Source organism: Elgaria multicarinata, chromosome 7, assembly GCF_023053635.1.
Source record: "Elgaria multicarinata webbii isolate HBS135686 ecotype San Diego chromosome 7, rElgMul1.1.pri, whole genome shotgun sequence".
NCBI lineage: Eukaryota > Metazoa > Chordata > Lepidosauria > Squamata > Anguidae > Elgaria > Elgaria multicarinata.
In genome coordinates this window covers 57,019,615-57,044,292 of record NC_086177.1, presented here as the reverse complement: position 1 = coordinate 57,044,292, position 24,678 = coordinate 57,019,615, and the positions used below count along the sequence as shown (strand labels likewise).

Genomic DNA, 24,678 nt, shown 5'->3' with positions numbered 1-24,678 from the left:
TAAGATGTATATAAAAGATACTATAATATAGTTTGACACAGCCATCCACCTCAGGTTTATATTTACACTTTAATAAAAGTATAAATTCAAGTTTCAACATCTGACTTCATGTACTATAAAGGTTTAACAAAGTACTTATAAAATAAATTAAGAAAATTTAAAACAAATGTACTGTTTTCTACTGGCTATGGGAAATTACAAAAACTCTACATGGTGAAGAGAATGGCATAAAAGAGAATCAAAGGAATAAAAATCTTAGACTTCCTAGTAACTAATATAAACAAGAGTGCTACTTTGTCCTACTAGATTTGAGATAAATGCAACATCTCACGTCCATCCTTTAAAACACTGAATAACTTACAGTGCAATCCTATCTATTCAGAAGTAAGCTCCATTGGGTTCAAAGAGAAGTATTCCCATGTAAGTGTGTACAGGACTACTGCCTTGGTCACCTGCTTACAAGACTAGTCATGCTAAAAATGTTTGCAGAACTGGTGGAGGGGACTGAGAAGACATTTTAATAACTTTATCATTCAGTTTTTCCAACTATGTTGAAGTAATAGAACTCCAAGTTACATTGACCAGACAGTCCTTTGTCATCAATGTTTGCCCTTTTCCTATGACATGCAACATTCAGTACTTCCTTTACGTTTTTATGAAAGATGCCTTGATTGGCTTAGTTCTTTACACAAACATAGTGTTCAAAATCAGTTTGATTATTCCTGGATAAATCTGGCTCATACGTTATCTTTGAAAATCATTTACTGTTACCCATCCTAGGGAAACTTTTCTATGCATATGCATGCAGAGGGGGGTTTTTTTGCAGGAGATTGCCTGTAGGAACAGTTTATTAAGTTGGAACCAGTTAGTTTGCTTTTCAAATTGCAACTAGCCAATTCAGAAGCCAGAATATAAATGTCAAATATTTGACAAGTGTTTAATCATTTTATAAATTTGAGCATGTTGACTAGAAAGTCAGGCAGCTCATATTCATTTAACACACTTCATTCCAATACACATTTACTATGTGTATCATTTTTTAAAAGACTCATTAATTTCAATGTAACTTAAAGATAGGTTTGCTTGGGAATCATACTCCAATTCTATATATGTTCATTCAGAACTAAGTCACATCAAGTTCAATGGGATTTATTCCCAAGTATACATAGGGCTGTAACCTTAGTCATTTCACTATAACTACTGATATAGATATCTGACCATGCCACAAAATAAAATCTTAAACCGTTCTAGATTGGCAATAGAAGAGAACATTGCCAAAGAAGGGGGTATTATGTCATTATGTGAAAATACTATTTCTTCCTGCACCTGTTTCTGTCTGTAAATAGTGTTCCTAATACATGATCAACATTGTTCAAAGCAATTTGCAAATATCTGCAAAAACAAAATCTCAACCAAAATTTATATGGCACAGATTACACCCACCAAATATAGAATCTTTTTGCAAGCGATAGATATCCTTGGTTAAGAATTTAAGAGAAATAAAATTACTAGATAGAGGAAAGGCAATTCATTTATCTAATGTGTTTCTTCACATGCTTACAAGAAAATGGAGATAAATACAAAGACTGGTACATCTGTCAATTATAAAGCTAATTTTCTGCAATCATGCATCATCTCTAGTATGTAGTTTAATTTTGGGGGAGTATCTACAGCCTACCATAGAATATTAAGAGCAAGTTGCTTTCCCGCATCCTTCAGTGGCATATATATTTTTCCTAAAAGCCTTATCTTCCCCAAGCAACTTCCCAAATTGAAGAAATCTCACGAACCTATCAAGAACTCTCTTCCTTATTGTTAACTGAATATTCCCAGTGAAATTTTAATATTTCAGAGATATTGACAGAAAATGCAGTTCACACATAAATATGCAACAAACAGGGATATTATTACAGGAGCTATTATTCCTGTATCTTTCTAATTTCAGTAGAGGTAATGAAATGAATAGAATGTAAATTAGTCACAACTAACTTAAGTAGCATTCATTTCAATGGGTCTATTTTAAGTAAGTCTAACATTGGATATGACCCTTGCTATATATTCCCTTTTTGCAAAGTGGTGCTTCAGTCTAGTTTATTAGACTAAAGGCACAATCCTATGCATGTTACAGAAAAAGTCCTACAACTCTCAGCATTCCTCCAGCCAGCTATGCTGGCTAGGACACACTGGGACTGGTAGGAACATTTTATATATAAATATATAACATTGAGCCTTTAAGATGTTGAATTCTACTCTTTGGATTGGCTCCAGAGTTAGTCCTGTTTAGAGTATACCCATGATATCAATGGGATGTAAAAGTTAGTAATGACTAACCTAAGGCCCATTGATTTCAATGAGTCTACTCGAAGCATGACTAAGTCTCGATCCAAACCTATAGATAAAATGTTTTTCTTTTACAAAGTATTCCAATAATTATATCTACTCTGTCACCATTCTAAAAATTGGTTTCTCAGCTGAAAGGATTATGGTTGAGATTCCCACCCCATCCAAACAAACAAAACTCAGGCAAACATGATGTTTGCTTGTGTGGATTTGGGTTTTTTCTTATTCCTAGCAGCAACTTGAACTGTGTTAGCCTCACATTTGGAGTCTTCCCAAGTTTGAAGGAGGCTTGATAGATGGCTGCTTCTAGAAGGAACCCTCACTATGTTGTGTAGAGTTTACCAAGAAGCCCTTTTGATAAATGATTGGGTTTGTTTTATCGTTTGTACTCCTTCAAACTAGCTTGGAGCAAAAAACAGACCATACAAAATTATAGGCTTTCAGATTTTAGAGGCAATATGTAATACTGAAACACTATTCATTTATTGTGTCAACTTTTAAAAATTCCTGTACCTAGCTACAAGGCTTAGTTTGCAGGCTGCATTTTACTACTGACAGCACTATGAAAAAATCTTAAAACAAATACAGTTAGAGAATTAAAAATATTTATACATGAAAGCAACTGACAGTATAAAAATCAATGTTGCTGAAAGTAGAGTTCATACATATAAAATAAAAATACCAAGACAGAAAATCAAGATTGTCCCTTTAACATAAAGGGTTTGGGGAGAAAGAGGAAAGGCAAAAGATATAAACAAACTGCACTGTTAATTAACCTAACCTTGGTTTAGCTTTTTTAATGATAGGAGACCACTTAAATACTGGTTTGTGTTGTTGTCATTAGCACTTACAATGCAACAGACTCCGCAGCATTAGAAATGTTTTCATAACAACCTTTAGCTGTCACTAAAGTTTATGGAGATTCAATGAGCAAAACCTAGTCATAACGTGACAAGTTACCATAAGACACTTTATATTTTAATACAAAAGGATCCTTCGTTCAATAGCCTTTCGGCAGATAGGGCATTCACTCATTCGATCCCCACACAGTTGACATGTTCCATGACCACAGAGAAAAATCATGTTCTTCAGACGGTCCAGACACACAGGACACATGGTCTGTAAGAGATAAATAAGGAATTGAAGAACTGTATAAAGGAAACCAATAATAAAATATAATACCTCATTTAGCATGCTACTTTGTAAATGCTCTCAGGAAAGTGAGACTGGAGAAACAAATGGCAAATAACCTCTGAAGGCAACAGCTAAACTAATTTGGCTTAGAATTACTATAGCATTTACCTAAAGCCGTCTAGCAGTTCATGGCTAAAACTTGAAAAAACAGACTTCCTGCTTCATAGCTCACTTAGCCATTAAACTACACTAGCTGTCTAGTAAATACAGGATTCCGCAAGTATAATTTTACTTCCTTTCCTAAATGCTCTGTTCTTCCTCACTGCTAAAAACAGAGCTTTGAAAAAGCCAGTTATTTTGTATGGAGATGTATTTCATGCTCCATTGTCACACAAAACCAGAAGTTCAGCTAAACAATTCTGAAATGCTGGATGCACACACAAAATATTTTGGCATTTCTCACGATGACTAAAAACAAGTTATTTAGCAGGAATAGTACTTTTGAAGGGCAAATATCCATATGTTTCTATGTATTATGCCCCTTACTGAGTTTACAAAATGCAACCAGCATGGGCTTAAATTAAGAAAGGAGGCCATTATTTTAATAGAATCTGTCTAATACCCATGTGTTTTGTTTTGTTTTGCAAGGGGACATCAAAGGCCAGGAATGGTTGGAACAGCCTACAGGGCATAAAGGAAGGTGGTTTGAACAATTTATCTGATTTGTCTTTCGACAGCTAGAGCAAATCAGGCAATTCACTATTGCGCTAGATGGTCAAATGCTGCTCTGGAAAGAAGTTTAGATAAAAGCTGGGGTCCAGCCTGTACGGCTTTTCCTCTATAAGTTCCTTTTTCTTCCCTGAGGAAGAAGTAGCGGTCTTTCAGAAGCTTGTGAGAAAGAGTGGCAGAAGATTTCTGTGGATCTGATCTCTTTGCTTTATGTCTTATGGCGTGTGTGCATGGTGTGTGTGTGCAGGTGTGGAAGAGGGGATAGAATGGAACATTGGTACTTACCGAGAAGGTTCCTTCTGGGTTGGTGTGCGGAAGGCATCCCACAATGGGTTAACTCCCCCTATCGCCCAGGAAAAGCAGGGACTCACATGACTGAGTTTTAAGCCCTCTATTGGTCTGAAGCTCCTCCTAGCCAGTTCCGTCCATGGCTAAAGCTCGGAAATTGAGAAAGGAAGCATCTCTTTGTATCATAGGTAAGGAAGAACCACAGAGGAACAGATAACTTATTAGTAAGTACTTAGAAATCAATCTGAGAGTACAAACTTTGAGGATCCTTAGGAAAAGGTCTGGCCGGCTAAATGCAGAGACAAGTGGCCTGATAGACTCGGTGGTGTTTCAGGGTGTGGTTGGGATGCCTTCCGCACACCAACCCAGAAGGAACCTTCTCGGTAAGTACCAATGTTCCATTCTCCAGGTTGGTGTGAGGAAGGCATCCCACAATGGGATATGCAAAAGCTAAAAACCCCTTATCTGGGTGGGAAAATCTTAAGCCGAGTCTATTGTAGTCCTACAACCTGCTGGAGGACTCTCCTGCCAAAGGAGGCATCCGCTGAGGCATATGTGTCTATTTTGCAATGTCTTATGAAGGAATTAGGACTTGTCCAGGTGGCCGCCTTGCAGATTTCTGCCAGAGGGGCATTAGTACTTAAGGCGGCTGATGTGGCTGCTGCTCTAGTGGAGTGAGCTGTGACTCCTAATGGCTTGGGGAGGCATGAGGCCTCATAGGCCGAAAAAATACATGCTTTTAACCACCTAGCTAGGGTAGATCTGGTAACCTTCTTGCCCATAGCCACAGGGTGAAAGGAAACAAACAGTGAATCAGATTTTCGAAAGGACTCTGTCCTTTTTAAGTAAACTTTAATGGCTCTGCGGACATCCAGCTTGTGCCAGGCCTTCTCCTGTGGATGAGAAGGGTTAGGACAGAAAGATGGCAGAATAAGCTCCTGTGACCTATGGAATAGCGTGTTGACCTTAGGGATAAAGGTCGGGTCTGTTCGAAGGACGACAGAATCCTTATGGAAGGTGATGAGGCCTTTTCTGATTGAAATGGCAGATAACTCTGAGATTCTGCGAGCAGATGTTATGGCCACAAGGAAAAGAACTTTTTGTGACAAAATGCGTAGTGGGATAGAGGCAATTGGTTCAAAGGGAGGTTTAGTCAATGCAGAAAGTACAACATGTAGGCTCCAGGAAGGAAACCTATGGACAATGGGAGGACTCTTGAGTGCGGCTCCACGGAGGAATCTTTTGATGTGAGGGTGTGAACTTAGTGGCTGCCTACCAGGCCTGGAAAGGACTGATGACAGGGCTGACGTTTGCCTGCGCAGGGTACCCGGTTTTAAACCCATCTGAAGGCCTTGTTGGAGAAAGGCTAGGAGTTCCTTGACACCTGTTGCCCGTGGAATAAGTTTCTCCCTTTCACTCCACCTGCAGAAGGACTTCCAGGTTGTTTCGTAAATTCTGGTGGTGGAGTCCTTGCGGGATGCCAGCAGGGTGGATATGACCTCCTCAGAATAACCCAGAGTTAAGTAGATGGACCTCTCAGCAGCCAGGCGGCTAGTTTGAGCCAATTTGGGTCTGGGTGCAGTACTGGTCCCTGAGACAAGAGATCTGAGATCTGGGGCAGGAACCATGGACCTTGCACTGCTAGGGCTAGAATCTCGGAGAACCAGGGGCGTCGGGGCCAGAAGGGGGCTACTAGGACTACAGTGGCTTGTTCCTTTCTGATTTTTTGTAGAACTCTGGCTAAGAGGGGGATTGGAGGGAATGCGTAGAGCCTCTCTTTCGGCCAGTTGATATATAGTGCATCTATCCCTTCGGCTCCGTAAGACTGGAATCTGGAGAGAAATCTTGGCAGCTTGTGGTTTTGCCTGGATGCAAACAGGTCCAGCGTTAGTGGGCCGAAAAGGTGTATGATTCTCTGGAAGACTGCTGGATGTAGGCTCCATTCCCCTGGGTCTATTTGTTGCCGACTCAGATAGTCTGCTGTATGGTTCAGGGTCCCTTTGATGTGTTGGGCTGATATGGAGGCTAAGTTCTGTTCGGCCCATAATAGCATGCTCTGGGCCTCCAGGTGTAAGGAGAGGGATTTGGAACCCCCTTGACGTGTTATGTGGGCTCGTGTTGTTGTGTTGTCCATTCTGACTAGGACATGAGAATGTTGCAGATGGCGTGAGAATGCTTTTAGACCCAGGTGTACTGCCCTGAGCTCCAGCCAGTTGATGCTGTGGCATTTTTCCTCTGCATTCCATTTTCCTTGGGCCAGGAGAGAGTTGCAGTGGGCTCCCCACCCTTCGAGGCTGGCATCTGTTGTCAGTAAGATCCTCTGAGGCTCCTGGAAGGGGCTGCCCACCTGCAGATTTTGGAGGTCTTGCCACCACATGAGGGAGTCTCTGACGTGCAGAGGGAGAAGTATTGGGAGGCGATCCCTCCTTGCTATTTGAGCTTGGAAGGGCAATAGGAACCACTGAAGGGGGCGAGAATGCAGCCTGGCCCATGGGAGAATGCCGAGGCATGAGATCATTAAACCCAGAAGATGCGCAGCATCCATTAAGTTGGTTATTCTTTGCCGATGAATTGCCCTTGAGCGGTCCTGAAGCTTGACTATTCTCTCTGGGGAGAGGAATATTAAACCCTTGGAGGTGTCGATGAGCGCTCCTAGATGAGGGAGGACCTGAGTGGGTGTGAGATGGCTCTTTTTCTGTTTATGACAAAGCCGTGTCTTTCTAGGCACTCGACAGTTGTCTGTAGATCCTGCGAGGCTTTCTGACTGGAAACAGAACGGATAAGAAGGTCGTCCAAATATGGATAAATATGCATGCCCTTTAGCCGGAGATGAGCTATTACTGTCACCATGATCTTGGTGAAGATGCGGGGTGCCGAGGATAGGCCAAATGGAAGTGCTTTGTACTGGTAATGATAGTTCTGGTACGTGAAGCGTAGGAATTTTCTGTGAGGTAGTGAGATGGGAATATGCAGATATGCCTCTGTGAGGTCTATGGAAGTCAAATATTCTGCTTTGTGAAGGGCTTCTTTGATGGTTTGCAATGTCTCCATACGGAATTTTCGATATTTGACAAACCTGTTCAGATGCTTGAGGTCCAGAATTGGTCTCCAGCCTTTGCCCTTTTTGGCTACTAGAAATAAGATGGAATAAATACCTTCGTATTTTTCTATGGATGGTACTGGTTCTATCGCTCCTATTTGAAGTAGACGCTGTATGGCGGTAGATAGGATGTGATTCTTGGTGGCGGATTGTGATGTGGGGGATGGGGTGAACCGAGGGGGAGGTTGTTTCCAAAACTCTATGAGATAACCATGGGAGATGGTGTCCAGGACCCAGCGATCGTCTGTGGATTGTTCCCATGCTGGGAGGAAATGTTGAAGTCTCCCCCCGATGAAGGGTTCCCTGGCGTCAGAACTGCTGTCGTCCAGACCTTGAGGCCTGGAAAGTAGAAGGGGGTTTGGCAGAAGCGCTAGAGGAGTTGGCGCTTCTGGACTGAAAGCGGGATCTGGACCATGCTGGTTTAGGAAACCTGTAGCTTTTGGATCGAAAGGAAGATTGGTTAGTGGTCCGGAATGGGCGAAAGGATGTATAAGACCGGATGAGTTTTTTATCTTCTCGCCGGAAGGATGAAGGCATAACTTTTTTCTTATCCTTAGTCTCTATGAGGACATCTTTTAAGGCCTCTTCTCCAAAAAGGTGTGCACCTGTGAAAGGTACAGTCGCAAGATTTCCCCTTGAGGGAAGATCAACATTCCAGTGCTTAAGCCAAATGGAACGTCTGGCCACATTAGCAGCTGCTATGGAGCGGGCTGAAAACTGAAGCGCATCTTGTGTAGCATCAGCCAGGAAGGCAAAAGATTTAGAGAGTTTGAGCAGTCCTCTGTATAAAGTAGGCTGATCTAATTCCTTATTATTTATTATGTCTTCCACCCATAAGATGGAAGCTCTAGCGAAAAAAGATGATACTGCTGAGGCCCTTAAAGCTAATGCTGAAGCTTCATGCGCCTTTTTTAAAGCTGTATCTGATCTTCTTTCCCCGTGGTCTTTTAGGGGAAAGTCACCGTCTTTTGGCAATACAGCACCTGAGAGCAAGGCCGCCACAGGGGCATCTACTAATGGAATTTTTAATTCTTCCATCACATTGTGAGGAAGAGTATAAAACCTCTGCGCTGTACTGACTCCCTTTTTCCCCTGGAGGGGAGATTTCCACTCCTCCTTCATTAATTTATTAAAGGAATTGGGAAAAGGTACCTCTCTGGTGGTTGGCTTGGGTTCTGGAAACATCGCTGCCCCTCTAGATAAAGATTGCTGTTTGTCGGGTTGTACTGGCTCACTAGCTAGAGAGACAATTGCTTTGGACAATAAAGGTAAAAAATCCTCTTTGTTAAAGAATCGATCAGCCGAGATATGGTCTGTAATTTCTATGTCTGACCATCCACCCTCCTCTCCTTCTGAAAAGAACTCCTGCAGTGACATTATGGAGGAATCACTGTCATGGTGGGGCTCAGCCAAGGGGGTCTTGGATTTGTTAGAGCGACCTTTGGCTATGGAGTGTGGGTCTGGAGAGTCGTCCCCAGAGCCTGCTGATGAGTGCAGACTATGGGAAGAATTGGGCTGTTTTGACCTGAAAGCCTTATTTTTGTTTTTTGTTTTATCATTGTTTTTATTTTTGTTTTCTAATTGTGGAGGAGGAGAGGAGGAAGACTCAGAAGTGTGCAAGCCTCTGGTGCGTTTTGCAGAACGGCTTGATCTCAAGGTTTGCTTGTCTAACAAATGGTCAGACAGATTATCCAGTACTGCCTTAGTGATCTGTGCTAAAACAGATTTATCTATTTGAGCCATGCTTAGGATAGGCGTTGGGGCTATCTCATTATTCTGTGGCTGAGCAATGGAGGAGGTGGAAGGAGGAGGGGCTTCCCTTTGCAAGTTGGAATCGAAACTGCAACTCAAAATGGCCGCCCGCTTTGTTTGGCGGGAAACATCCACGTGGGGGAGAAAGAATGGATTTGATCTCACCCTTGATGCTGTTGGAGCATCCAGCTGCTCCGTTGCTTCCTCCTCTTGTTCTGAGTGGAGAGGGTGGCGTGCTGAGCCCCCGACTCCCTCAGTCTCGGCCGCATCTTTTGAGGCCGGGATCGCACCGTTCCTGGTGTGTAAGAGACTCAGCGAGGGGCCTTGGCCTCCGGGCTGGTGATCTCTTTGATCCTCCGCGGCTGGGAGACTCAGTAGGCAGCCGAAGCCGGCAAACTGGTTATCTCCTTGACCTTTCTGGCAGGTCATCCTTTTGTCTGCTGATGGCTTCCTAACGACTCTCACATGAGTCGTTGTTTTCTTTTTCTTTTGAGGCTTCGAAATGGTTTTCTTTGCCGGAGGGGTCATAGAGAATGATAGGCAAGCAGCAGAGAAAAGGAAGCAGAAAAGCGTTTTTTGTTTGTTTGTTTTTGGTAAGAGAAAGAAAGTCAAAGAGGTAAGAAGTTTAAAAAGTGTTAGAAATAGAGATAAGTATAGGCTTGAGATAGGAGGAGATGAGAAGTAGCTCTGTCCTGGGCGAAAAGCAGGGACGAACTGGCTAGGAGGAGCTTCAGACCAATAGAGGGCTTAAAACTCAGTCATGTGAGTCCCTGCTTTTCCTGGGCGATAGGGGGAGTTAACCCATTGTGGGATGCCTTCCTCACACCAACCTGGAGAAAGAGGGAAACAAGGCCAGTGCAAGACTCTATCTAGGGAAGCTGGAAATAAATGCTCCATCTTCTTTCTTTATTTGATTTGTACCAAGCCTTTCTACCAAGAAAAATGGCACTCAATGGCTACCCCACCTTCCTCTTTTGAGCACTTGGTTCTTTGTCACTTACTTGCCCTTTCCTCCTAGGTTGTCTGTGGGACATTCCTCAAGTCAGGAGGATTGGTGTTACTGTGGGAATGGCTTCCAGCTCTGACACCACATATAGCATAACCAGGATCAGTTTTTCTCTGTCAGCTGTCCCAGCTATGGTGCTACGGATACAGGTGCAGTTTGTCTTTGACTCAGGGTCAAACCAGTTTGATATGGGAGCCCCACAAACAGAAGCGCCTATATTTTTCAAGATGTTAATGACAGTTGTTGGGAAGTCAATGAAGCAAACTGGACCAGTGCTGGGAAAAGGAGGGTGAATCCCCATTATTCCAACAGAACTCTCCCCCACCTGCTTTTTGCCCCACAGTACAACACACACAGGTATCCAAATAATATTTGTATGTTTGCCCTGTGGGGCAAACCCCAATATTCTGTTATCGCTCAACAGTGCCCTCTAGCATGTCTGATAAGTTGGCACCCTGCTGAGCAACCTGAATAGGCTTATCTTATCTCTTTCTTTCCCAATATGAAAGAATAGGCTAACGTGTTTAACCTGGCTCTACATTTCAAGATATAACATTAGGAAGATGGGTCCAGCAACAAATTTTCTGATTTGCTGGCTAGAGCACTGACAAGAGAAATGGAAATGATCACATTATCAAACAAAAGAACAACAAAGTCCTGATATGAATCGGGTCCCAATTAGGATGCATAACCATCCCTGTGCTCACCTTGAAAAAGGGTGTTATCTTTTGCATATGCTTCATGTGTGCTTAAAGCACCTGCTGCAATCTCCACATTCCCACGTTCCCCCAAAGGGCCCAACAATTTTTTAGAGGCAGCAGGGAAGGTACTCAGCTCCTTGGTGGAGCATCCCTTCCTGTTAGGCAGGGGCTTTGACTAGAAGTTCCAGCAAGAAGCTGACCATCACTAGAGAGCTTTGCTACCTGTCACTTACCATCAAGGCCACAGGGTGTCCACAGAGAGCTAAACTGTCCACTGCCACAGTTACGTTTTTATGCCTTTGGGGACAGAGGAAGTAGCAGTGAGGATGGATGCTCAATGTTCAAGTCAATGAGACCCTGATTGAAGCCTGCTCTTATCAAGCCACAAGCAGGAACCCTGTCTGACTCATGCCTACTTGTGACGAATCAAAACAGGGCATTATCATGACATCCAATTCCCTAGTCCCAATAAGTGCTATTAACAGTGGGGCGGGGGGGGGGGGGAGACACACAATTTGATTCTGTTCATGAATCTTCTGTGCTATATCTAAGTTGGCTATAGTTGTTAGCACTGGGGTGGGTGGGGGGGCAGACATCTTTGATACAGACAACTACATCAAGAGTGAAGCTATTTGCCTTCCACAACTGCTCCATTCATACAGAAACTAGATTTGGAAAACTGTGAAGCCAAGAGGTTCACCCTATGTAGGATCCAACCTACCATATGCAGTTTAGATTTGCTATAGTGTTATAAAGGGGTGCGTTGGGGTAGGGAAAAAGGAGTTATGCTGTGAGATGAATAAATAAGCTGTGTGGTGGGGAAATGCCTTTGCAGCAGTTGCCACAGGAGCAGCAGGCCTCCTACACTTCCTTGCTGTCCTTGTTCAAACGGAATGGACTAGATTCACTGCTGTCCATTATAGCTTCAATTGAAGCCCCAAAAGGACTGTTTTCCTTTCCTTTTTTGTATTGATTTGTTTGTTCTTGGGGGAGGGGAGGGAATGGAAGAGACTGTTTTCATATAGAAGTCAGGGTAAGCTGGGAGAAGTCCCAATTCTCAAGAAGTTGATTACTAATTTTGGCTACCAGGTCAAGGGCTAAAATCTCTTTAAGAACTGACTGTTCTTCTGCCTCAGGGAGAATACATTGGTTTTACCCATTAATAATTCACTATTCACAAAATTTCTTCGCCCCATATTAAACACATCACACATTTTAAGAAAAGAAATGGAATGCTTCAGAATCATTTGGCTTTAGTCTGGCATTCCTGTCCTTACTTAGGCAGGCATGAGTTTCCTTTACAAGATATGTGCCTGTGCTCTCTTATTCTGAGATTCAGTTTATGGCTGCGCACATTTTATATGAAAATGGAGGGAAGATTATGTCCTAACGCTTTCTCCACACTTTACTCACATTTATTTTGTGTACTTTAAGGATAGGTTTCAGTAATACATTTACTGAAACATATGCTTAAAAAGATTATTACGCAGCTGATGACTATGAATGGCAGTGAACTATATCTCTGCTATCTGCATTTTTTCATATATATATATATATATATATATATCTAGCACTTATTCTGAAAACTTTCATATTAATGGCTTCAAATACTACAGCTTATATTTTCCTTTGATATTTATCACAGAGTCTATTTGTTTTACCTGTTCCTTTATGTCCTGCAATTGCTGCTGCAATTTCTGTACATCAGCATTGACATTGGTATTGTCCTTGTCTTTCTGCAGAACAGGAATGTTTCCACTGGCTACACAATGCAGAGAGGGAGAAATGGTGACATACAACACTTGCAAAAATGAAAAGAAAATAATAATCCAAGGCTACTTGTTAAACACAATACCATGTCTGAATTACAGTAGTTTTTTAAAAACAAAATCTTGTTAAATATGACTGGCTTTATAAATACACTCCAAGGAACAAGTCATGAATACAAATCTTGCCAACTGTTTCTCTATATCAGCTTCAGCGGCTGGAAATTGCTTGGGAACTCTGAACTATAAATATTTGAACACTGTGAGATAGTTTTAAGACAAATTTGAAGTTGTCGCACACAGTTATTAAATACAGGGCATTAATATCTTTCACTTTATACAGGCCCTGTTCTGAAAAGAATGAAACAGAGATAAGATCACTCCTAAAGAAAACACAACAAATTACACTAGCAATTATATTAATCCTGATGCAGAAGACTGAATGCACAGTATATGGAAGTTCCCGCTATGGAACAACAAATATCCATCACACGTGTTAATCTTCTGAATCTCAATCGGTGCCTTCAGAATTCAGCTCCAATTTGTGAATGTATATAGATTATTGGAACAAACTGTTTTCTTAATGGAGAAAAGGAAACAATGGGGTTCCCCCAAGGATCTGTATTGACAGAAATGATGTTTAACTTATTTTTAAATTATTTGGAATCATGGTGACCCATATTCCCAAGTTGCAGATGACACTTTTTATTATTTGGCACCTACATTATATGCTTTTAGACGCCAGGTGAAGACCTTTTTATTCTCCCAACATTTTAACAATCTATAAATACACTTTAACATGGTGTTTTAAATTTGTAAATTTGCATTGCTGCTGTTTTTATCTGGTTGAGCTTTTATATTGTATTTTATATTATGGTTTTATACTGTTGTTTTATACTATGAATGGTTTTAATTTTTGTGAACCGCCCAGAGAGCTCCGGCTATTGGGCGGTATAGAAATGTAATAAATAAAATAAATAAATAAATAAATAATTTATTCTTTTAAAAAGCCACCTTTTAGACTCAACACTGAAGGTGTCTATATTATATTATACCTATATTATAGTCTATATTATAGACTAAGACAATCTATAATATATTTCCAATAATTAAAGGTGAAATAAAGTAAAAAGAGAACAACAGAAACAAAGCTTCACAGAATAGGGCAACCAGACACAAACAATAAGAGAAAATACTTACTGATGGGACAATGGACCAAAAGTGTCTGAATAGTCAATCTGTTCAGGGGAGGGGCAATTGAGCCTCCCAGGGGAGGAAGTTTCACAACCATTACAGAAAAGGCTCTGTCCTGCACTCTAGTGAAATTGATAGCAACAGGATGAAGACCAAGGCCTCCAATGACAAATGCAATGTGCAGGCTGGTCCATGTTGGAGAAGACAGTCCTTCAAGCACCGTGGTCCCAAACTGTTTAGGATTTTATGGCTAATGATCAGCGCCTTAAATTGTGCCTGGAAACCTAATGGTAACCAATGCAGATGAAACAAGTCCATAGTAATAAAATGCTCCATAAAATGGCTCCAGATACAACTCTGGTGGCTGCTTTAAAAATTGTTAAATCTGCCATAAAGAGCTGCAAAAAGCTCTGCCCACATTGGCGAAATTACAAATTAAATTCAGTCGGGGGGAAAGCAGAAGTAGGTCAGTTGAGAGCAAAAAATTCCCCACCACGTATTCACTGATGGGAGTCTGTGCTGGCTGGAAAGAGATCTTGGGGTCATGGTGGATAGCATTGGTGAAAAGGCTAACCAAAGGGATTTTTAAGAAATATCTTTAGATAAATCTGTAGTGCAGCCACATTTGGAATACTGTGTATAGTTCTGATTCTCCCATCTTTAAAAGAATATCACAGCTTTGGAAAGGGTACCTAAAAAGGCAACCTGTGGAGCATCTTCCTTATAAGAAGGGGCTGAAGGTTTTGGGGCTCCAAGTCCTGAATAGCAGATACTGAGGACAACTTTGAGGATACTTTGCTGCTTCATGCACTTCCTAGAGGCACTGTAAGAAACAAGTTGCTGGGCTAAACAGGCTCTCAGTCTGACCCAGAGGGCTTCTTGTGTGAACATGAAGAACAGAATTCCAAAGAGGTATGGATACAGTACAAGGAATACAATGCTTATATGGGTTGTGACTATCCTATGTAAATGTGGGGTTATTTTATTTAGGGATTAAGTCACCCATTGTTCCTAATATCATAACTTCTAATGAAGCCTTGTTATGAAGCCTGTGATATATACAAATTCCTTGACCTGTAATACAAAAATACAGCATTTTCTAGGACATAACAGCAGCATCTGCCATCAGTTCAAAGGTGCAATATGCTGCTGTTTGCATGCCTAGGACAGGTAGAAATTGATCTCTTGGAAACAGGACTTCCCTCCTACCACCACTGTCTGCTGAAGGCACAGGAAAGAACTGGAAAAAAAATGGGGAGAAATGTTTCCTGTTGTTGTTTTTCTGAAAAAGCCTTTCTTGGCTTTTTTCTGAAAAATTGATAATGGGTAATGAAATATCCCACCTATGTTTCTTAATTAAAAAACAACTTTAAGGCTTCAGTCTGTGCAACTTAATGCCATAGTTTTTAAATAAAGTTCCCAATTAGACCTCACCATTGAGAATAATGTCTCAGCTATAAAACTTTTTAACTGCTGTCACCAAAATAAATTGTCTGTACCTAAAAGAAACACAGTAGGCTAGTTCCTATGCTATAAGCACTAATGGCAACCTTTCAAAATAAACAAAAATTAACATACTTATTAATGGAATCTGTTCACAAAAGCAAACAAAATGTCACTCTTCAAATAATAGGTTGAATTACTTATAGGTTTTTAAATTAAATATGCTTCGTTACCATATGCTCTAATAGGTAAGAGCATCTTCCCCAGCAAATAAGTTCTCAGTAGCTTTTCTCTCAGACCAGATGTCCCTAAATACCACCACAACCACTTCCTCACAAACAGAATCAGATGCTGTACACCAGGTTTCCTCTGCCTCCAGTTCTTCCTGCTTCTTCTAATCTCTAAGATGATTCAGGTGTTTCAGGGGCTACTTCCTTAAGTTTTACTTGGTCTAACATAAAATAGGAATCTAAAATGTATTGTATTTTGATTTGCTCATAACATTATTATGTTTGGTATATGAAATTTAAAATTATAGCTTATTTATTTCAGATGATTACAAATTTAATGAGTTTTAAGTGTAGGAAAAGGTAGTTGGGGAAGAAGAAAGGGAGAAGACATGAGTTTACTGATAGAGCAAAAGATATCTGGAGAAAAAGAAATAACTTACTAATATCGTCTGTGGTATCTTCTGTACCTTTCCCACCACAACACATAATGAAAGGCACTCTTTTCTCTACCACTGCCCGACACTGCACACATTTTTTCATCAGGCTGGCACAATCTGGGGAAAAAAGTTTGTTACTGAGAATGACATTGTGCTTTAAACGAACTTGGTAATTAACAAGGAAAGATTGCAGAAAGTCCCAGACACATATCATATCCATCAGTGTCTGGCCCTTCAGTGTGAGGGACAGGTGTTTTTAACTCTCAGGATGGTTGCAAAATTTGCAAAAGACTGATCTCTTCCAGCAGGCCTACCCAGTTGAATTTTAAGAAGTCTGGCTGTTATTTTAACAATGTATTGGTTTTATGTTTTAATCAGTTTTATGATTTTATAATATTTTGTATTCTATGTTGTTCCCTGCCTTGATCCGGAGGGGGAGGCGGGTAAAAAATATTATCATTTTTATTATTATTTATTTTTCCCCATAGCATAAGCAAAGGGATGCACTCAGACACATCTAGGAGTAAGCTTGTCCTATGCTCTGGCAAGGGAAAGGGGACAGAAGAGAACACATATAACTCCCCACCCACACCCTTGCCAACTGGAGTCTGTACACTATTTACTTTCCCCTGGTATACAATGGAGATAATCTAATTTATAAAGGAGAAAATAAACAGTTCGCAATCATGGAGATGAACGCAAAGCTGCCCACCTGCCAAAAACACAAAAGTGTGATGAACTCAGAAAATGGCTTTTATATTTTAAACACTATCACATTCATCACCTTTTTTCAGTTTCACCAGTTTCAATAAGTGAATTAATTAACGTTACAAAACAATTGTTTCCCACCAAAAGCACTTACTTTCACAAGCACACATGTGTCCACAAGGTTGGAAGAGTACGGCTGCTTTTTTGTCTGAGCATACCACACATTCCTCAATCTGCAAAGAAAAATTGAGCTGTTTAACTTTTCGTATAGTAATATTTATTTCCTCAATTACAGGGCAACTAGCTTAATGTCTGCCCTGGGTAAACTGATAGAATGCATTGTTTAAGGTAAAATGATCAAGCATATAGGAGGGCAGGTCTTGCTGAAGGAGAATCAACACAGCTTCTGCAAAAGTAAGCTCTGCCTCAATATAACCTTTTAGAGCTCTTTGGAAGTGTCAACAAGCATGCAGACAGGGATGGTCTGGTAAACACTATATACTTGCACTTTCAAAAATCTTCTAAACTCATCAGTCATGGGATAAAACAACATGATCCTCTTATCGACTAGTAACTTATTAAAGAGCAGGAATAAATTGACAGTTAAAGGAGTTTTTAGTTTAAGGAGGTTAAATCTAAATAGAAAATGGTGCTTTTCTTGGTCAGAAATGATCTGGAGTTAGAGTTAAGCTCTACGGTGGGTAAGTCTGCAGATGACACCTAATTATATGGGATAGCAATTACAAAAGAGCTCCAAAAGGATCTTTCCAAACTGGATGACCAGACAATAAAGCAGCAAATGTGGTTCAAAATAAGGTAGCACAAAGTGACACACAATGGTGCAAAAATTTCTAACCACATGTACACTGATGAGGGGTGAACAGGCACTAACTGACCAGGAAAGAAATCTTGCGGTTGTGTTAGATAGCTCAATGAAGATGTCAACCCAGTATGCAGCAGCTGTGAAAATGTTGAGTTCAATGCTAGAAATCATTAGGAAACTTACTGAAAATAAAACTGTCATTACTGTAATGCCTGTATATAGATCTACATTGAAGTCATATTGCAATACTGTGTACAGTTATGATCATTGCATCTCAAAAGCTGGAAAAGGTGCAGAAAAGGGCAACAAAAATGATCAGCATGGAAGGCTACAAAATTGGGGTGTTTTAATTAACAAAAAAGGCAACCTGGGGGCAGAGTTTTACATAAGTACCAATGGGATTGAGGAACCGGATAGAAAGGCTTTTCTTCTTTTTCTCCTGGAACTCAGGGTCATCCAGTGTAACTGACTTGCAGAAGATTCAGGACAAAAGAAAGTACTGCTTCATACAGAATGTAATTAATCTGTTGACTTTAAAAGGGGTTTCATCTATCAAATGGCTGCTAATCATGACAATGATATGCAACCTCTAATTTCAGTGGCAGTATATTAGCTGCTGGGAGCAAGAAGAGGAAATGACTATTCTTTGCGTCCTGCTTGCAAGCTTTGATTGGCTACTGTGGGAGATGAGATGCCAGACTAGTTGGACCACTGGTCTGATCTAGCAGGACTCTTATGCTATGACAAGTTAGACAAAAATGGTTGTCTGCATCTGCTCCAGACACAACAGAAACGAAAGATATTGACTTAATTTCTTCCTTCTAAAGCAAACGAACAGTTGGAGGGATTCTTGGATGCCTTCTAGACCAACTCTATTAATGCAGGAAATCTAGAGCATTCCAACATGGCTGTCTACTCTCTGCTTGAAGATCTGCCCCCTCTGTAATATAAATACTTTGCTGATCTCAGGAAGTATGCCTAGCATCTCGTATAACTTGGCAATATTTATGTGTATCCCATGTTCACACAGATTAAAGGGCATGCTAGAAAAGTAATCTCATGTGCTACTCACTGACTGTGAATTACTCCTTTTCTCATTTCCACCTAGGTTCCTATTGCAACTGATAGGTGTCACTAGGTCAGACCGTTACATACTAGGCTAGACAGAATAAGTTCTAAGATCAAAATTATGGAGAAAAACATTATTGTAAGGATGGCTCAATCCTTCTGAGAATACAGACAACAGGCTAAATTAGAACACTGGGAATCACTGTAGTTTCAGTGTTTGTGTTTGAACTCAAATTTAAACAGAGCACTTAAAGATATTCCATACTGAAATGAGCAGCAAATGTAAGCACACACCTTTGTTCTCGACTGAACTTGCTCTTTGCAGATGAGGCATTTCTTGACTCTTGGTGAACAGAGGGAACAGGTAGCAATATGCCCACATGGGCCAAATAAAGTATCTCTCTTCATATCAGAACATACCATACATTCTTCTAAGGTTTCTGAATCATTGCTGATCATAGAAGGACTTCGGGAACCAACCTGACCACTAAACACAAACATTCATTCAGACATATTATTATATAATTATTCAGCATGATATCCTTAACCATACTGTGTTATATAAAACTTCATTCTGTGCTTACATTTTTTATTTCCTCATGTGCACTTTAGATTCACGGAAATAATAGTATGATCCTCCCTGCCTAACTAACAAACACATTTTGGGAAAAGGTAGCTAATGCTGCAATCCTATCTGCTTACCTGCAAGTCCCACCAAACTCAGTGAGACTTACTTCTGACTAGACATGCATAGGACTGCACTATATAAAACCATTACAGAGATTGAGTATAGCTTAAAATGAGACAAATGGAATGGGAAAACCTCCTTTAAGCTGGATGAATGTATTAAAACAGACTGGGATATTAAAAAAAAATATGGAGCAACACAGACACGTAGTAAACATCAGGGTAAACCCAGAAGAGCTGGGTTTTGATCCTGGCTCATATTCACAAATTCTTAACTTCCTGTATGAATCCAGAAATGGAGAATATATTAATTGTTCTCAAATTTTGACCACAATGCTGTGCATAGCATGAAAAAATGCTGTGCACAGCATGTACAAAACAGCCTCTGCGGACTGTGTATTCAAAAGCAGGATCATTGCAAAAAATACAGTATGTAATAAAATAAAATGAATAGAAATGGTAAAATAAATGGTTAGTGAAGCTTTTCCTGTATAATTTAAACAATGACTGGGTTTGCATGATATGACAACCGATCGTGGGTGACAAGCTACAGTGGGTTGTAGTGTTGTGCGAACCCAGACCAATTCCCACAGGGAGGCTTGTGCATGGGGAACAAACACCAACAACCCATGGCTTGTTTTAGAGGTTGTTGTGCCCATGATGGGTTGGCGTGTTGTCCAAACCTGGCACTGGCTGGTTGAGGGCATCGGCAAGCCAGCTGCTTGGCAAGACCAGCAGAAGCCCCTGCCATTGTTGTCATGTGATCTCGCCTATGCTGCAGTGACAGCCCCTTCACCAGCACCCAAGTGGCACTTTGGAGAGCTTGTCACTTGTTCAGCAACGCTTTTTTGCGCCTCGACATTTGCACAAAACGGGAGCAAAAATTCATTTTATTTTATGTTTTGTATCTGGCAAGTGTGCAAATGTCTTTGTAATTTTACTATAGTTTTTGGATTGTTTTTTGTAATTGTGGAGGTGCATAATTACGGCTGTCAAACTATATGTAGCCTTGCCTTGTCTATTGCCTTGTACCTTTCAGCTATCAAAGGGAACAAAGTGTGCTAGGAAACATACAATGTAATTGACAAGACGGAACTGCATATACCCTAATCTGACAGATGACAAGTCAGAGGGAAAGGGGACCAGAAGAGCCCTTATCAAAGTTATCCTTAAGTTTTAAAAGGTGAGATTTGCCCTTGGGGGTCCCCCCCCTTCTCCGATCCTCCCCAAAGTTGTTTTAAGGGTAATCTAGGATCCAACCTATTTTCTGAGCTTTCTTTTTACTGTAAATCGGACCTCTGAAAATTAGGTAGACCCCAGATCACTTGGGACTTGGAGAGGGGTGGAATTGAAGGGGAGACTCCCAAGAATAAGATCCACAACTCAGAACTCAAGGATAACTGTGCTAATAGTGCAATATGCTCTCTGATCCCCAGGGGTTGAAGTGGGGAACTTACACTTGGGGGTCGCTCCTTCCATTCCACCAGTCCCAAAGTCTCCCCCAAGATAAATACAAAATTATATTATAAATTTATACCCTTCCCCAAGATAAAAGAAATAACAAAGACAAATTCCTAGGGTTGAAAAAATAATAAAAAATAATAAAATTTTCAACCCTATTTTGTACAAATGTCAGGACACTTTTTTTAAAAGTTCCAAAGGCAACCAGGGTCGCAATCACAGGGGGAAGGGGACTTGGCAGCAGACTAGATGGGTTCTGCTGCCAAGTCCCCTGGGATATGTTCTGGAGCCAGCTGGAGGACCAAAGGAGAGTGGGAACAACCCCTGGTAAGCCTGATTGTCAGTTGGGCTCAATGTGGGTTGTTCCAACAACAACCTACGTAGCATAGCTTATTTCACAGGATGGGTTGGTGTGTCATGCAAACTGAACCTATGTACTTCACAGCTTTTCTGTGCTTTCTGATTCACACTGAATGCAAAAGGAAACATTGTTCTCTATAGGTGATTCAGTAACCAGAGCAACAAGAGCCTAAGACAACGATTTAACACATTAAAAATTGAAATTCATTTTTGTTCGTATTAAAATCAAGTGTCTAATCTATAGAAAATAAAAGATTGTAAAGTGAAATGTGTGTAAATCGCAGTGCTTTGTTACAATACAAACCTGACTTTTTCTTTGTGACATTTAGCCAATGCTTTACAGAGGCTAGGATCAGGACACAAGTCAAGGGGTGACTGACCCTTCTTATTACGAATACCAAGGTCAGCTCCGTTGGCTGCCAGGAAGCAGGCAATAGATGCTGCACTCTTCTTCTCTGCTCCTTGAGTACCCAGTCCCATTATCAACTGAAAGAAAGTAAATGCGCAAGTAACTTGAGTTTCTCTTTATGTACCTAGAAAATAATCCCTTAGAGAGCAAACAAAACTGATCAGACAAAGCTATAAATATCATTAATAGATCTCAGCAAATAGTAACTTTGTACAGCTAGTACCTTTCACTCACAAAGTAACTTGAATAGTACAAATCATGACATGTCTTTAGAATGGATGTCTTACGCTGAAAGTTCCAAGTCCTTTTCCCAACACTTCACCTCAATCAACAATTCTGGCATTGTTCATATTTGTATGTTTAGCCACATCCCAAATCTATCCCTCAACTTCTGTTAACACTATTGCAATAATATTGCAAAATATCCCCACAATTATTTTTCCTATTGTTCTGCCTCAACCAAACTATTTAATAAAAAAAACCCTATCCCATTCATGACATACACAACCACAAATACAAATATGTAACTATGTACATGTACTCAATGTCAGTTTCTATAGTTTAGTACAAAGCATGCAATTGAAACATTAGAGGCCATGTGCATTAGAAATGCTTTAGCCCATCTTTGTATTACTGCTTGTTTGTTGAAATAACATTTTATGAACTTTTTAAGAGACATTTGCAAAATCCAGTTAAAATTTATTTATTTATTTATTTATTTAGAATATTTATATACCGCTCCTCATTGGAAAAATTTCGGAGCGGTGTACAAGGTAAAATGAAAATAAAAACAGAATAAAACAGTTAAAACAAAATTTAAAAAGAAGCAAAACAACAGCAACACAGAAATCCAAGGCTGCATGTTAGAGAAAGGCTTCTTGGAATAAAGATGTTTTCAGGAGGCGCCGAAAGGAGTACAAGGTTGGAGCCTGTCTGACCTCCAGAGGCAGGGAATTCCACAGGAGGGGCGCCACCACGCTGAAGGCTCTTCCCCTGGTGGATTCCAATTGGAGGATGGATCTAGGTGGAACCACCAGGAGTAGGCCCTCGGATGACCTCAGTGACCAGGCAGGTTGGTAAGGGAGAAGGCGCTCTCTCAGGTATCCTGGTCCCAAGTTGTTTAGGGCTTTGTACACAAGTACAAGAACCTTAAACCTGGCCCGGTAGCGAATAGGCAGCCAGTGCAGTTCCCTCAGCAGAGGAGTTACATGCTGGAAAGGGGCAGCTCCAAACAACAGCCGAGCTGCAGCATTCTGCACTAGCTCCAGCTTCCAGAGCAGCTTCAAGGGCAGCCCCACATAGAGCGCATTGCAGTAATCCAATCTTGAGGTTACCAATGCCTGTACCACCGTGGTCAAGCTATCCCTGTCCAGGAGAGGCCGTAGTTGGCGAACCAACCGAAGATGGTAAAAGGCACTCCAAGCCGTGGCGGCTACTTGAGCCTCCAATGACAGAAATGGGTCTAAGAGTACCCCCAAACTACGAACCTGTTCTTTCAGAGGCAGAGCAACCCCATCCAGAACAGGCAATGAGCCTGTCTCCCGGACTTGGGAACCACTCACCCACAGGGCTTCCGCCTTGCCAGGATTTAGTCTCAGTTTATTGGCCCTCATCCAGCCCATTACTGAGTCTAGGCACTGGTCCAGGACTTGCACAGCCTCACCTGATTCAGTTGTCACAGGGAGATAGAGCTGCATGTCATCAGCACTTAGCTCCAAATTCCCTAATGACCGCTCCCAACGGCTTCATATAGATGTTAAATAACATTGGGGACAAGATGGTGCCCTGCGGCACTCCATAGCTCAATTGCCAGGAGGCCGAGGACTGGTCACCCAATGCTACTCTCTGAAAACGACCCCGTAGGTAGGACCGGAACCACTGTAAAACAGTGCCTCCGATGCCCATCCCACAGAGTCGATCCAGGAGGATACCATGGTCAATGGTATCAAAAGCCGCCAAGAGATCGAGCAAGATTAACAGGGTTGCATTCCCCCTGTCCCTCTCTCGATAAAGGTCATCCATCAGAGCGACCAAGGCTGATTCAGTCCCGTAACCAGATCGGAACCCAGACTGGAATGGATCTAGATAATCAGTATCCTCCAAGAGTGCCTGCAGTTGCTCCGCCACAACCCTCTCAAGTACCTTCCCTAAAAAAGGAGTGTTAGTAACTGGGCGGTAGTTGCCTAATACCATCGGGTCCAGGGTGGGCTTCTTCAGGAGTGGTCGCACTACTGCCTCCTTAAGGACAGCAGGGACCACCCCTTCCCAGAGAGAAGCATTTATCACCCCCTGGACCCACCCAGTCAGACCCCCTCGGCTTGCTTTTATAAGCCAGGAGGGACAGGGATCAAGAGGGCAGGTGGTCAGCCGCACTGCTGCAAGCACCTTGTCTACATCATCAGGCCGCAATAACTGGAACTGATCCCACAAAATTGGGCAGATGGTGGCATCGGACACCTCAACTGGAGCTGCACTAAAAACAACATCAAGCTCGCTGCGGAGAGAAGCGATCTTGTTCTCAAAGTGTGATGCAAAAAGGTCACAGCGGGTCCTTGATGGAGCCAGGGCCCCATTTGCTGGGGAGGATGTTAGCAGCCCCCGGACCACCCGGAAGAGCTCCGCTGGACGGCTACTTGAGGACGCAATGGAGGCAGCAAAATAAGCCTTCTTTGCTGCCCGCACTGCCACGCAATAGGCACGATTATGCGCTCTACAGCGTGCTCGGTCATCTTCGCTTCGAGTCTTGCGCCATTTGCGCTCCAGCCGACATCCAGCCTGTTTCATTGACCGCAACTCCTTAGTATACCAAGGAGCAGAGCGGGCTCTACAGGACCGGAGAGGACACTCAGGTGCGATCAAGTCGATGGCCCTCCGCATCTCACCATTCCACAGTGAGGCTAGGGCCTCAGCTGGATCACCAGCTCTCTCCACTGGAAAATCCCCAAGAGCATTCAGAAATCCATTGGATTCCATCAGTCTCCTGGGGCGGACCATCCGAATGGGTCCCTCACCCTTGCAGGAGGGTAGTAACGCCGTGAGTTC

General features: G+C 41.7%; 1 protein-coding gene across 2 annotated transcripts in view; it reads right to left on the bottom strand.

Annotated features, from left to right (window-relative positions):
- Positions 1–50: 50 nt before the first annotated feature.
- The window catches only part of MIB1 (MIB E3 ubiquitin protein ligase 1), a 70,375-nt gene continuing 45,747 nt past the window's right edge, over positions 51–24,678 (bottom strand). The window contains exons 16-22 of one of the 2 annotated variants that reach the window (XR_010025664.1): positions 21,532–21,713; positions 19,014–19,206; positions 16,983–17,061; positions 16,124–16,237; positions 12,712–12,812; positions 11,284–11,347; positions 3,370–3,459 (exon numbers count right to left, since the gene is read on the bottom strand). Coding sequence is in view for 1 of the 2 variants with exons in the window: in XM_063130628.1 (XP_062986698.1) it covers positions 3,319–3,459; positions 12,712–12,812; positions 16,124–16,237; positions 16,983–17,061; positions 19,014–19,206; positions 21,532–21,713 (810 nt within the window). In the remaining variant the exon portion in view is untranslated. Of the gene's footprint in view, positions 3,460–11,283; positions 11,348–12,711; positions 12,813–16,123; positions 16,238–16,982; positions 17,062–19,013; positions 19,207–21,531; positions 21,714–24,678 lie in introns of both variants that reach the window. The other variant, XM_063130628.1, reaches the window with a different exon arrangement.